Here is a 14,154-nt window from a genome sequence, read left to right on the forward strand (position 1 = left end):
GACCCTTCACTGTGCTCCAAAATAGCCCAGAAAATTTGAAGGCAAGGCAACTGCTATCTTCAGGAGAAAAAATAAATATATATATACACACACATGGGCAGACTGAGAGTGAAAATGATGGTAGGACAATGGTACAATAGGCAGACACATTTGCCTGACATGCAGGTGACAAAAAAGAGGCAAAAAACAGGGCTTGCTCCTCTCCATGCAGGTGAGCTGTGTGAAACCAAATAAGCACTTCTCGCTGTGCTTTGGACTTCTAGCCTTGCAAATTCTGAATGCCTCTAAATGCTTCAAATAACCTGTAGCACCTTCTAGGCTACTAAGGTGCTATGCAACCATATTTTCCCTTCAAGTCTGAAAGGTTAGAACAGCACCATTTTGCTTTTTGTTCACCCTTCACAATGCTACCAAAATAGCAGTTCCAGGTAAAGCCCCTTACTGACATTCACAAATACCGAAGCAGCAGCTGACTTTATACAAGCAATGAAACACCTCCACTTACAGCCCAGGTTCTGACCAAGAGTGGCAAGAGTTGACCAGAACTGGTCATTTCTCCCTGCTCACAGTGCTGACCAATCCCCTCTGAACTCCTTGAGATGCAGATACCAGAAGCTAGAAAGCTGCAGCGCCCAACAGAAGGCTGAGTAACAAGCAGGAAGACTGCTACGAATGCTCTGATGGTAGCAGGATGGCAAAGGTGGATTTGTTCAAGACTGACCTACTACTTTGAAACTCTATCTATAACAAGCAGATTTCTCCCCTTGTTTTAATTTAGTGGTCCAGATTCAGAGCAACATCCTAATATATTTCAAATATTGAACTAGGAAAAAAATGAACAAGAAGAAAAAGAAGGAGCAGTTTCTCAGAAGGCTGCATTTTATACACTGGATGGAAGGGGGAAGGCTGAACAAAATAGTATTACAACTTAGAAGAGGAAATAAAAAGCAAAACCAACCAAATCAGTGTAGATATGCAGTTATAGTAACTGGCCTTGAAGGTGAAGTAATCTTGTGTAAATTCAGCAAGAAATCTGTGTCAATGAATGAAAACCCAAGACATTTGTTACTCCTATGCAAAAGTTATTACTATTATTACAAAAACTCTACTTTTACTAAACTCATGCCTAAATTTTTTGATGAAAAAATGTCATATCTAAATGTACAAAAGTACTGATACACTGTGCAGTATCTGTAAATCCTTCCCTGTGCCCCTCCACTGTTCACTTTATGCCAAGAGTATTTGAGAACAACAGGGAATTCTTAGAATTGGTCAATAGATGGATAGTGCATTGTACTGAGTGAGCCAAATAGGATCAGGATGTTTACACGTGTTCTTTAGGCAGACATTAATTGCACTGGACTAACAAGGTAGGTTTCTTTCTGTTACAGATGCTATGAACAGACAAAAAAGCAAGCACAAAGCTTACTGAACAAGGAAGGCAGGAAAAGATGTTTTTCTGATCAAGGAAGTACTTTAAATAAATTCAGCTCCACAGTGCATTGACAAGTTAAACAGGAGATAAATATCAGTCAACTTTTGGGGTAAAGGAGAATATGAAGACTTAAGTATCCAAGCAAAAAAGAATAAAGCCACCTTAAATAAAATATATATGTCCTATCACATAAAGAAATGTAAAAGGGAGAAAGACAATCAGAATTCCTTAACAGCCCCAAACACAGACCCAAGATTTTGCATTTGTTTTATAATGTAATGATCCAGATAAGCTAACAACTATCAAAATTTAAAACCACTACATTCCTGGATTGCATTTGCCAATCTATGAACTAGTCAACAAATTCTCTTGCTCATAGTTTCTCTGATCTTTACACCAACAATGCAATTCATGGAGCAGCAAAATATTGAAAATTCAGTTCTCAGCTGCTCAAGGGACTACTAAACTTTGTTCGCCTGTCTATTAAAATAAAGGGACCCAGAAAAAGACCCTGCTTGAACTTCACCCTTCTGTAGCACAAAACAGCAAGCTGCCACGATATGTGTGGAGCAGCAGAGCTCAGTAACCCAGGACATAGTGAACTCTCCTATCCATGTCTCAAGAAACACACTTTTTTCACTAGACACTGCTTCACAGTTGGCTTTTGTCTGACTATACCGTTACACATCCACATAATTTAAATTTATTCATGGGTTGGTGGATTCATTTTACAGGAGAAAAATTCAGGTTTAAGTGAAGTGAAAGGCCAGAAGTCTCATCTATATGACATTTACATTACAGCTTTCCTTCCTGAGCTAAATCCATATGAAATCTATATTAAAACACAAATTTCATGACCTTTTCTCTCCCCTCTCTCAGTTATACATTTCATAAATGCTTCCTGTGCTGAAATTCATTTTGCGTCATGCAGGTGACACAAAAGTTATTTCCTTTCTGTACAAGGCAGAACTCAAATAGAGCACAACTGACCTTTCAGATCACAACAAATACTCAACATTATTTGTACAGAAACATTTAAGTTTCACACAAATCTAAGGATGCCATTTTCATATTTCTTTCAGGCGCTCAAGCCAGCTAACGTGGTCCTCTGCATGAGCAAATCTCTTTACAGATGCACAATGAACTAGCTGACCCATGCTGCACACTTTTTTTAAAATCCACACAAGTACACAGCCATATGTATATCAAAACAACTAGGAGAAGGCAGGAACGTGAGAATGCTTCTGGGTATGACAGGATGTGGCAACAAGCAGTCAGATATTCTACCTAAAAACCATAAAAAAGAAATTATCATGAAAGTACAACCTTTTTGTCAGCACATTTCCTCCCATCTCCAATACCTTTCACCATATACACACTCCTTTCTGAAATAGCTGTGTATGCTTCCCCCAGAATACCAGCCTAAACCATAATGTGTTGGTGTTTTACTTTTCAGAATTGTTTTGTTTCTTTTCCTTTTTTTTTCAGAGTAGTGAACTTAGCTTTATTCTTCAATGGGGAGGCATAAAAGGTTATATACTATTTCTGTAAAGTGAAAAAAAATATTTCTACAATACTCTTCATTGTAACAAAGTTGGTATTTGCAAAACTCTGTAATACTAAGGAACATCTTTAAAGATTTAATCTGTTTTTTTTTTTTTTAGTCATGATATATGACAAGTGCAACTAAGACTTCCCTCACTGCTGTTAATTTAGTTTACTTAGATTTGTATAAAATCAGTTTTAAAAAATTAGCACGCATCCAATACAGGCACATTATCCATCTGAGAGATCAGAAATAAGATGTCCATCCTAGCACATCAGTACTGTCCACTATAATTTAGACATTCTTCAAAATGCATCTGTAACCAGGAGGGTAACAGCCCTTACATTAAAAAAGTCCTTCATTAAGTGGCTCCCATCACACAGCCCATTACAAGCTCTCATGCCCTGAACTTGCATAGCCTCAGAGTAATGTTGCTTTTAACAGGCAAAGCAAACAGGGTAAATAAACTATCTTCTCTATCTAGGGGGAAAACCATCAGTAAATGTATTATTAATACAGATTAAATCCCCCTTCTCACATCACCAGTGGTATAAGAAAGCACTGTTATTTACTCTGTCTACCGCAAAATTAAGTTATCCACACACAATGAATAATCCCCTAAAATAACTGGAAAATATCCATTGACAAAATTGGATTTCTGCTTAAGAGCATTCTCCAATTTCTATCTTGTATAGCATAATGTATAAAAATAACACACATGAAAATATAATACATGCTCTAAAGGGTCTGTTTGAACATCTAGAAATTGTCTTTCTTTAGATGGACCAAGACCACAAAGTAAATATTTGGACTTCATTTTTTTTGTCACCATGTCTACAAAAATACAACACTTGTTTATCAGCCCTGCCTCCCACAGAGTGCAAATGTACAGCTGCAGAACCATTTCCACTTATGGAACATCTCAGTAGTCTTGGACTATTTGACCTACAATGATGGTCCGGAGAAAAGTCTGTGTTTTATTTAAGAGGTATTTTAAAATAATTGAAGTGTGGGAGGAGACCATTAGTACTCAGCTTTGCACATTTCCTGTACATAAGACCAACATGTTTAAAAGGGAAGTCATATACAAGCCCAAAAAAAAAAAGAGCTGCATTTTCCCATGTGCCATAACAAAACCTGACACTGTGTTTCAGCCCAAAGCAGATACTAGAAGCCTTCAAGGAGCCCACACACAGTAAGACAAGAATGACAGGGCAAAACCATAGGCTCCTTGAGAACATTATAAATGAAGACTGTTTCTAGCTGAGAACATTCCTAAATGCCAAACGGATGGAAAGTAGGAGAGCAGTCAGGGCATGGATCAGCACTCTTTTGTCACAACTTCTTGCCTAGGCAACTGCTAATGGCTACACTCAAAATCAGCAGATCTTTAGCTTGATCTAGCATAATCATTTTTATGTGCTCTCAGAAAGCTAATACTGGAAATCAGGTGTTCTCTCAGGTCTTAATATGTAATCCAAAGATTTTATCACGTATGCTGCAGTTCCAACAGTTTACAAGTTGGTATTGAAATCTGTACTCGAGCCCCTGCTTTAGGTGTTCACTTTACTTCTAAATAACCATTATGTACTGCATTTATTTTTCCCATAACAGAAGATAAGTGGCTTTTTCCCCTGCTCAAAGCTTGAGAAATACAATGTAGGTCAGTCAAAAAAAAAATAATCTGAAGTTTGCATTAATTACTCAGAGGTAATTACACTTGCTTTACAAATAGCATTTACTATTGCTACACTGGTATAATGTTTTCCATTAGGAGAAAACATATTTTCATAGCACTCTGAAGCACGTGCCATTAGGTCTGAAATTTCCCATGATTCATCATCACTCTCCAAAGCACAACATTGATTTCAACTATCATCCCCCTTGAATCAAAAGTAAAACATTGGCACTTGCCAATTTAGCACTTGCTACAACAATAGCAGTTGTCAGTTTTCCTCCTTTTACTATTTTTTACACATCCTAGTCTCTGCTCCATGCTTTATTTTGGGGAGTTTTGTTGTTTGGGGTTTTTTTTAATAAGTCTTTCTGAAGGTATTGAAGGCTGAAAATTGTCATTTGAAAATTGAGTATAATCCTCTATAACTGCAATGATTCTCTGTGAATGTGGTAAAGTTAGAACCCTGAAAGCTGCATACTCGCTGTAAGGGTATTATCGTGTTATCAGAGTGGTAAACAGTGCTCCTCCTGAGACAAATCCATACTTGGAGCCCCACTTTATTGTATTCCAAAGAGATGTAAAAGACAAGGGCCCCAAACACTACAAAAACGTGTCCATGTAGAGGAGGTGTTGATCAGAGTTTTGTGCCTAGCTGAAGGACTACAGAGCCTGAGAAGAAGAGATGGGAAGAAAACAGCCCCTACTCCATGACCTCCGTTTCTTAGCTGCTTAGTTTTTCTGGGTACTCCTTCCCTTCTCTGCTGTCTGTCCCTGACAACAGGAAAAAGTGGTCCCTAAGAGATTCCTAGCTTCTTCTACAGGTTATACAACACAGCATTTTTCATAGTGAAAACTGCAGTAGTATTGACCTATACTTTCATTACCACATCTAATTCTACTTGGTTAACTTCTTCATGAGCAGTAATCAGGGTCACCAATGTTAAAACACTGCACAGCAGATGACTGCACACAGTTAATTCCCTTCTGCTTTTGCCTGAACCTCTTGCTGTTCCATTTCCTGCAGATCCACCAGAAGAATTCGGCACTCATTCTAGACCCATGTCACCTTTCAGACTTAATTTAAAACCATGCTATTTCAAACACAAATGAACTTGAATATTTATGTATGGCATGTATCTTCAGAATCTGAAGACTCTGTACTTCTTAAGGGGAAGCTCATCAGATCAGAACAGATTTGAGGCTTAGTTTTAGTCCACATCTCAGTCGCCAAACATCAAGCTTGTCACCAAACACAAGAAGTCTAGCCTTCTAACCAAGGGTATCTCTTTTCTGTATCTCTTTTGGCCTATCTCTGAAAAATTCCTTTATTCTGATAGATTTTATTGAGCAGCCACAATTTCGCATACAGATAAAAAAAAAAAAAAAAAAAAAAAAAAAAACTTGCTCTGAAAGAATCCATGTGCTATGCTCAGAGAAAAATGAGTCTATAGCAGAACTGAAAAGAAATCACATGCCAGAGAACACTGTGTCATTTAACTCTGAGAACTGCCTAAGGATGACACGTATGTTATTTGGAATAAGCAAGAAGCTATCTTGTCATTTAGATTAATTTTAAAACACAATTCCTCAATTTCTTCTTCTTCCGGTACAAGGTGTGCCAAAGATCTAAAAATATCAAGTTTTCCCCAGAATGGTGTTTCCATCACAATTAAGATACCTCCAACTTTTATAAAAAACGTGTACATTCTGAAAAATGCAAACTGAATAGTAACTAATTTTGCCCTTACTAGGGGAGATATTGTTTTGAACTTTTTTTAATATAAGACCTTCACAAATGTTGAGGTTTTTAAGTTTATTCTTCCTTATGCAAAACTAAAGCACCAAGAAGTCCATTAAAGTGTGGGTCTTGCTTAATTAACCTATTTTGCAAGTTACTGGGCATGGTAACACCTGATCATATCAGTGACTCTGAAGCAGGGGGAACCCACTAGGTAGCAGTTAAGAAGTAAAATTATATACATCAGCCACCATTAATAATTCACAACAGTACACAAAATGCAGGGGAAGGAATGGTGCAGAGGTGAGGTTACTTCTGTGTGGCAACATTTCTCACTCCTTCTCCACACATCCCTCACTTCACAAAACCTTTTAGATACAAATAAAATAGCCATGACCTTTTTTCCTCCTCTGCATGATTAATTACTTAATGTATTATTAATTGGAAAATGTAGCTGAATTTCAAATGCTTTCATTCTCTCAGCATATCATGCTGTCTGGGAAGCGCCGATTAAGCTGTTCATCAAAGGTGAGCAGGCAAGGTCATGTAGGCTGTGCCTCTTCAGTTATTCATTACCTGTCCTAAACAGTAATTAACAACAGCAATATTTCCATAAATCAAGCTTTTCTGATTACCTTCAGATGATAGGAGGTGGCAGGGGGGGGGAAGGGAAAGAAGGAATCAGTATATGGTTTTTTGCATGTATCCCTTTTTTCACCATTTCTTTAGTGTCTACCTGAATAACTGAATCGATATGTTGGCTGTCATATAAAACACAGAATTTTACTTCAAGTCAATGGAATTCCACACAGAATAAAGAGGAAATTATGGCTTCCCTTCTCCCTTCCCAATGCCTCACCCCAGCTTTAAAGGGGTATTTGGTCTAAGAAGGCTTCTCAATTACCAAGATTGCTATATTTATTTTTTTTGTTCCTTTATATGATCTCCATCACCAAGGTTAAAGTGGGTATCTCAGATCATGACTTGAGGTCATATTCAATGAGGCTTCAAGTTTATAAAGAAATTTATCCTTCAGTATCTGTGAGGTTTCTCACCTTGAGGCATTTCAGGTGGCAGATAATGAGGCTCTTGAGCACTGACATGCACCCAGTCGAAATCATCGTACAGGTCTTGGTGGTAGTCACAGGGCCCAGGACCATCATCAAACGTGCATCCTCCTAGAGAAGAAATTTGTTATTAGTTTATTTGAAAGCAGAGACCTTCCAAGAGTCAAGCAGAGCTGTTTCTCTGGGGCCAACCACAACTGCAGTGCCCATGCAGCCTTGTACCACAGTTCACAGGCTTGCACTTACAAAGCTAAAACCTGCAAACAACTCACCCATCAATGTTCCCCTCTCTTTGGTAAAAACATCACTAATCCACACAACCAATTTCCCCCAAGAGCACCTTCTGTCAGAGCAAAGCATAGCTTGAAGTCACCAATTCAAGTGAAACCTATCTCAGAGTCTGTGTGACAAAAAGCAACATGCTATCTAAACCACAGGGGAAACTGGAAATAATAGACCAAGATCAAAGATGAAAAACAAAAACTCTGAAAGCAAAAGCAGTCCAAACACTGACAACAAGGATAAATACTGTGCCCAAGACAGTCAGAAAAATTAATTAAAATTACTTAGAAAATAAGTAATTGCTGCAGAATGAATTGGGTAATCTTGATTTATTAAATCAATCTAGCATAACATAGCAAGGCATTTTTTCAGGGTCACACAAACAACAGATATGAAAACCTTGCAACAAAAGTTGTGAGAAGTGACGGAGAGAAAGAAGAATGGAAGGAATGCAAATGACTGGAGGAAAAAAAGACAGAATTCCCATGTAGCACAGTAATGTCTGCCCTGTCTCATTCAGTAAGTTTTTTATTCCATTCTTAACTCAAGGCCATTAAGTATGTTGGGAAAAGAGAGAAGAAAGCATGACAATCTCAGAAAAAGATCAAGGTTTGAGAATGAAGAAACAAAGGAATCAAAAGAGTCTGGTCAAAGAAAAAGCAGAGCATAAAGGCAAGAAAATGCGGATGTCATGCACACAATTCTGCAGCAGCTGTTATCTCTATGCATGGCACACAGCCCTAGAGTTTGCTCCTCCTACTCAAAAACAAAAGGCAATAGCAGGAGAGAGTGAAAGAGAAAACAGTGCATTCATCACTACTTAGGTGGTATTTTTTAATCCAGATAAGTTATATAAGACTTGACTTATAGAAAATTTTTGAAAGTCAGGGGAGATATTTCTTGCATACTCTTCCCCCTGTCCCCTGGAACCTGGGCACATCAATCCAAATAACAACACTCATCACAACAAAAGTTCCTTTTACTAAGATGCTTCTAGAAAAACAGGGGTATTTCTATTAACTTTGTTGTCTGTCTTTTTAAATACAAAATATGGGACAAGTACTTTGAGAACAAACAAAAACCCCTTATTACAATAGATTCCAGTGTTGCCTATGATGAGTCACTACCACAGCACCAAGAGCCAACACCCTTCCAGGCCTGCCTGGGTCTCACCAGCTCACACTGCACTCAGGAGGTGAATGGGCTGGAGGTGGAAAAGGGGAGATTGAGGACCATCAAGAGCTACAGCCTGTGCTCATTCCTGCCCTCACCATTCCATGGTGTGGAATTCAGGCCAGAGAAAAAGGAAAGGAAAAATGTGCATGTATGTCACCAAACTGAGAATGAAAATGCCCAAAACAGCATATTCAAGTATCACCATAACAGACAAAGTTTGCACAAACAGAGTTCATATCTAGGGAAGAGAAAGTTCCTTTTGCTAAATTCCATAAGCAAATCTGATGCTGTCCCACACCAAGAGATCATGTTGCATCTTCACTTAGGGATAACTCAAATAGCTCCCAAAAATCTGTAAAAGTATTTGTCATTTTGAATGACTGACAAAACCAAGTTTTAGATAATCCTACATCACCAAAACCCATTGCCGGTACTCCCAGAATTACCTTTTAACCAATGTTTCAGCTGGAAAGAACAACACCAGGACAGAAAGAAAATTCTACACTGAAGTAAAATTTGTGCTAAATCCTTGTACTGTAAATCCTTACAACTTCATATGCATCTCTGTATTAACAACCTTGCTCAAACATCACCCTCTGACAACATAAGCAGAGCACCAACAGCAGCAACAAAAGCACCACAACATTTTATTCCCGGTACTAAGCTGGTTACTACATCAGTGTCACTGTCAAAGACTGCAAGGCACGAGAGAAATACTTGTGTAAGAGAAATATTTATACTTTTCGATGTTCCAACTCCAGTGCCCTCTGTTACCAGTGAGAGACTTTTCTAATTAACATCTATTATGATAAAGCCAAAAAGACTTACAACATAAATCTTGCACTTTGATTTAACTTACACTTCTATGATCACTCTACAGCAAAAAAAATGTACATTTCCTTCAATATTTTATTGATAAATGAATAGCAGTTTCCCTTAAAGGGAAGTTATCAGTCTGCTGTCCCAGCACGGAAATGACATATGGCTTTGAAGCACATGCCTGCAGGGCACCCATTACCCTTTTTAATGGTTTGAGTGCCCTCAGTATATAAATTTAAACAACCAATGAATCTTTTAGACTCATTTGGAAGATGAATGTCCTTAATTGCTTGTCTTTGTACCCACTATTAATTTTAGTTATCAGAGTTGTGATTAGCAATAACAACGCACCTGTTAATACACAGCAAGCAAGCCCAACCTCCTTGTGTGCACATCATGGCTGCACCCACAGAACAAGCAAATGTGCATTTATCATATGCACATGAGCAAAGTTTATCAGGACAGATTAACAACCCACTACAAAATCAACCCTGTAACAATTGATCGAACCAATGGCTTCCTCTCATGGAGCACACTGCTACCTTACCTCTTACCAACATACCGAGACATTTCAAGGCAACTAAACAACAAATGCTGTAATGATGCATCTAGCACAACACAAGACAGGCCAAGCATTTCAAACCCCCTGCAGACTACTCCTTAAGACTTAAAACATGAGCAAATTCAGACCTCACCTTCTCCGTTTCAACAGTCAATTGCCTGCATGCTATTTCAATAACTCCAGGCAGTAAGAGACAAACCTAGTGGAACATGCTGTGTGGAAAACACAAGGAGAAGAAGTGGTGGGTGGGTGAAACCTGCAGTGATGCATTTTTTGCTAGCCATTTGTTCAAAACTGTCTACATTTTAAATCAAATCTTAAACCACTCAAACATAACAACAAACATCTGACAAAAGTTCACAATAGGTCAGGACTTATTAGTACCCTAATTCAGCTACTGGGTCACTGTTCACAATAATGTAAAGCACCACTCAGGGAAGATAGTGGATCAGCTTGATGAACATGCACTACTTTCCAATGAAGTTCAGCAGCTGAACTCAAGTACCCATTCATATTTGTTGCCTAACATTTTGACAACAATCTGCTAATATCCTACAAATTACAAGTCATAAATCTTCTACTAAGCCATTTGTAATCTCCCCCAAAACTCAATAAAACTATCAACCACTGCCCAATTACCTATGGCCACCACATTCCTTTAGCTACCACTGATGTATAACTTAAAATTTTTCTTCAATACTAACCCACTACTGGAATTTGCCCACACCTACTGATACACATATCTTGCCATAGTGATTTGTACACCTCTGCTCAATCTCTGGGCTGGAAGCACAGGGCTGACATTCAAATGCTTTTGGATCTTGTACTACCTAAATCCACATTTACCTTAGATTTCTATTATGCTTCTGAAAAAAATGGCAGCAGCAGCAGTGATCAAGAGTCTGACCTCAGCGACCTGGTGAGGGCCAAAGGACTGGGATGCAAGGCAGTCAGTACTATCTCCTCCTTTCCAACAACACTGTCATCAGGACATGGCCCAGAAGAGCTGGATGGGACAGCATCAACCAGAGCCAAGGACTGCCACACCTGCAGTGGTGCCAGCAGCCTCAACAATCAAAGACAAATCAAAAGAAAAAAGCAGGCTGTCCATCAGAAACAAACACCCCACCAACAGCTGGAGTAAAAAACTAAGAAGACAGAATTTTAAGTGTCTGTGATTATTTTGTCAAACTACTAATTGTATTTTGGATCAATCAAATTTGTTCAGTTGCTTGTGAAGTACTTGGGAAACATTTACATTTGTCGGAAATCAAGCAAAACAACGATTCACTGTATCCATTATCTTTTCTCATAAGCTGCACTAGGTTATCAACTTCAGCTTAAACAGACCGAGAACTCACACACTCCCCTTCAACGTCCTTCTAAAAGATAAATGATAAATCATACTAGCCTCAAAAAAATTTCCTGCCTACATGTCCATTTTCATTCATGAAAGATAAAGAATCTTAAATATTCATTATAAAAAGAAAGATTAATATCCCACACTGAACTCTCAGAAAATAAATTAAAGCTCTGCTTAATAACAAGGTCATCAAGATTAACCTAAATTTAATCTCAAAATTAATCATAAAATCCCCCAAATTAACGAAAATTTAATGAAGATTTAATAAAGATCATTTAGTCAAGAATTTACACATCATCTATTGTGGGGGCTTGACCCTGGCTCAACACCGTGTGCCCACCAAAGCTGCTCTATCAGTTTCCTCCTCAGGGGAGAGAAAAATATTTTGAAGGTCCTTTGGGTCACTTACCAATTACCATTGTGGGCTAACCACATCCAACTTAATTTATCACCAATCAAATTTGAGCAGTGTAAAGAAAAATAGCATTAAATCTTAAGAAACCTTTTGTCACAGAAAACTTTTCTCCTTAAATCCGTTATCCCAGAGGCACTAACTACCACCATCTCTGACAGGCTCCGCCAGGGTCTTTCTTGGAGCCTGGCATTGGCTCTATCAAACACAGGAGAAGTTTCTGGCAGTTCTTTACAGAAGCCACCCTTGTCTTCACAGAACACCCCAGCCACCAAAACTTTGCCACACAAACCCAAAATAGCCATAGAAAGCTATTTCAATTAATTTATTTATTTATTTACATTTAAAGAGAAATTACATATTTTTTTAAATTATAATAATAATTCTTTAGCAGCAACACTTGGTACTGACATTGCCCTATGATTTTGATTTATCCTACTTCCTTTTATAACAACCCAGGAAAGAAGAGCTAAACAGATCTTTTCTCCACCTGGTTAAAATATAAATAAGCTTAAGACTAGAAGAAGTATGTGTCACTGCCACTGATAAATTGATGTCCATTACAACTTTACTGTGGACTCCCAGCTCATCAGGGCTAAAAAGAAAAACTGATTCAGAATTTGAATAACTTATCTTTATCTAAAAATTCCTAAGTTCTCACTGCACTCCCTAAACATTATGTCACTTCTACTATTTCGAATGGAAACATTCATTTGCACAACAACATTAAATTAAACATACTCATAACATGCATTATGAATAGCATTATAGGGATGGTGCACTGGAGATTACTGACTTCTAGGTAAAAGATACTATTCCCTAATAGCATGCAAAAATTCTGTATGCCCATTTAAATATTTAGATTTTAGAAGTATCCTTCATTGCTTTGTTCTCTAGCCTATCAACATGGCAAAGGATTTTTTTCAGCCTCAGAATGGCATGTGTAGAAAGACAGTTGAAAGCATCCAGCTTTACTGCTTAGTTCTGAGATCTGTTTTTGCATCTGACCACTTCTGGTGTTATGCAAAATGCAAAACACACTAGCAATATCTTAAAGTTCCTGCTCCTCTATTTTAAGGAGCTGGTTGTAAGCCTGGAAACTCATCCACTAGGACCAGGCAGATCACCAATACAGGAGAAAAAAACCCAAAAACAAACAAGAGCATGAGAGAAGAGTTGTACTAGAGGCACACAATAACGTTCTACAAGCACAACTTCTCCTGTGCACAGGTCTCAGTTACCAATGGTTTCTTTCGGAACTTCCATGTATGAAGGTGTCACAGTAGGGATTAAATACTCTTCTCATTCAGCTCAAATGACTACTTGGAACAATCTGCTCGTTTTATTCAAAAGCATGCTTTTATTTTTCTCCACCACCTGCTGTAAAAGTATAATGAATAGCTCTAAATCTATCAAAGCAGATAGCTCCATGGCAAGAACCCAGTAGAAAATTATGCTGATCTGTGATGTCAGGTAAAAGTCCTGCAAATTTATTTTTTTTTCCTTCTCACACTGAATGGTGAATTCGAAGGGTGAAGATAAAGGTACTATAGCAGGTGTCTTTTCTGTCATATACATCCAGGTAGAAGTTCTGCTTTTAAAAATCACACACTTACCACAATAATTTACCTGTTTATATTACAGTACACCTTGAAACACAGGATGTTTTCATCTTCTTAAGGCACTACATAATTTCTGTTATGAGCATTTTAAAACACCTTGACTGTAGAGCATTCAGACACCTGTTAAGACTATACTAAGAATTGATGTTAATGCCGTTTGAGAATAAATCTTAATGACTTATGTTAAAATGCTTATGTTAAGTATTACCTACTGAAATGTGACACTGAAACAACCTTAATTAACCTATGGCATCTAAAAAGGCAGAAGATCAGCAGCACTATTTAGTGTTAAAAAAATAACCATGAAAAGAGCTGCACTTAAGGAGAATTACAGATTCTCCACTACAGGGAGAAGTCATACTAAATACTAAGAATATTTATCCTTCTTATAGCGGTATCTTGCTTTATAGTACTAAAATTCATTACATAAAACAACTGATTTCAGGTTATAGCA

The 14,154-nt window shown here is 37.8% G+C and overlaps 1 protein-coding gene across 8 annotated transcripts in view; it reads right to left on the reverse strand.

Annotated features, from left to right (window-relative positions):
* Positions 1-14,154, reverse strand: part of PTPRK (protein tyrosine phosphatase receptor type K) — a 380,307-nt gene that overhangs the window by 289,093 nt on the left and 77,060 nt on the right. For all 8 annotated transcript variants that reach the window (XM_041469934.1, XM_041469932.1, XM_041469928.1 and 5 more), the window contains exon 2: positions 7,453-7,575. In XM_041469934.1, coding sequence (XP_041325868.1) covers positions 7,453-7,575 — 123 coding nt within the window. The remainder of the gene's footprint in view (positions 1-7,452; positions 7,576-14,154) is intronic.

Source organism: Pyrgilauda ruficollis, unplaced genomic scaffold (assembly GCF_017590135.1).
Source record: "Pyrgilauda ruficollis isolate IOZ18807 unplaced genomic scaffold, ASM1759013v1 scaffold24, whole genome shotgun sequence".
Classification (NCBI taxonomy): Eukaryota; Metazoa; Chordata; class Aves; order Passeriformes; family Passeridae; genus Pyrgilauda; species Pyrgilauda ruficollis.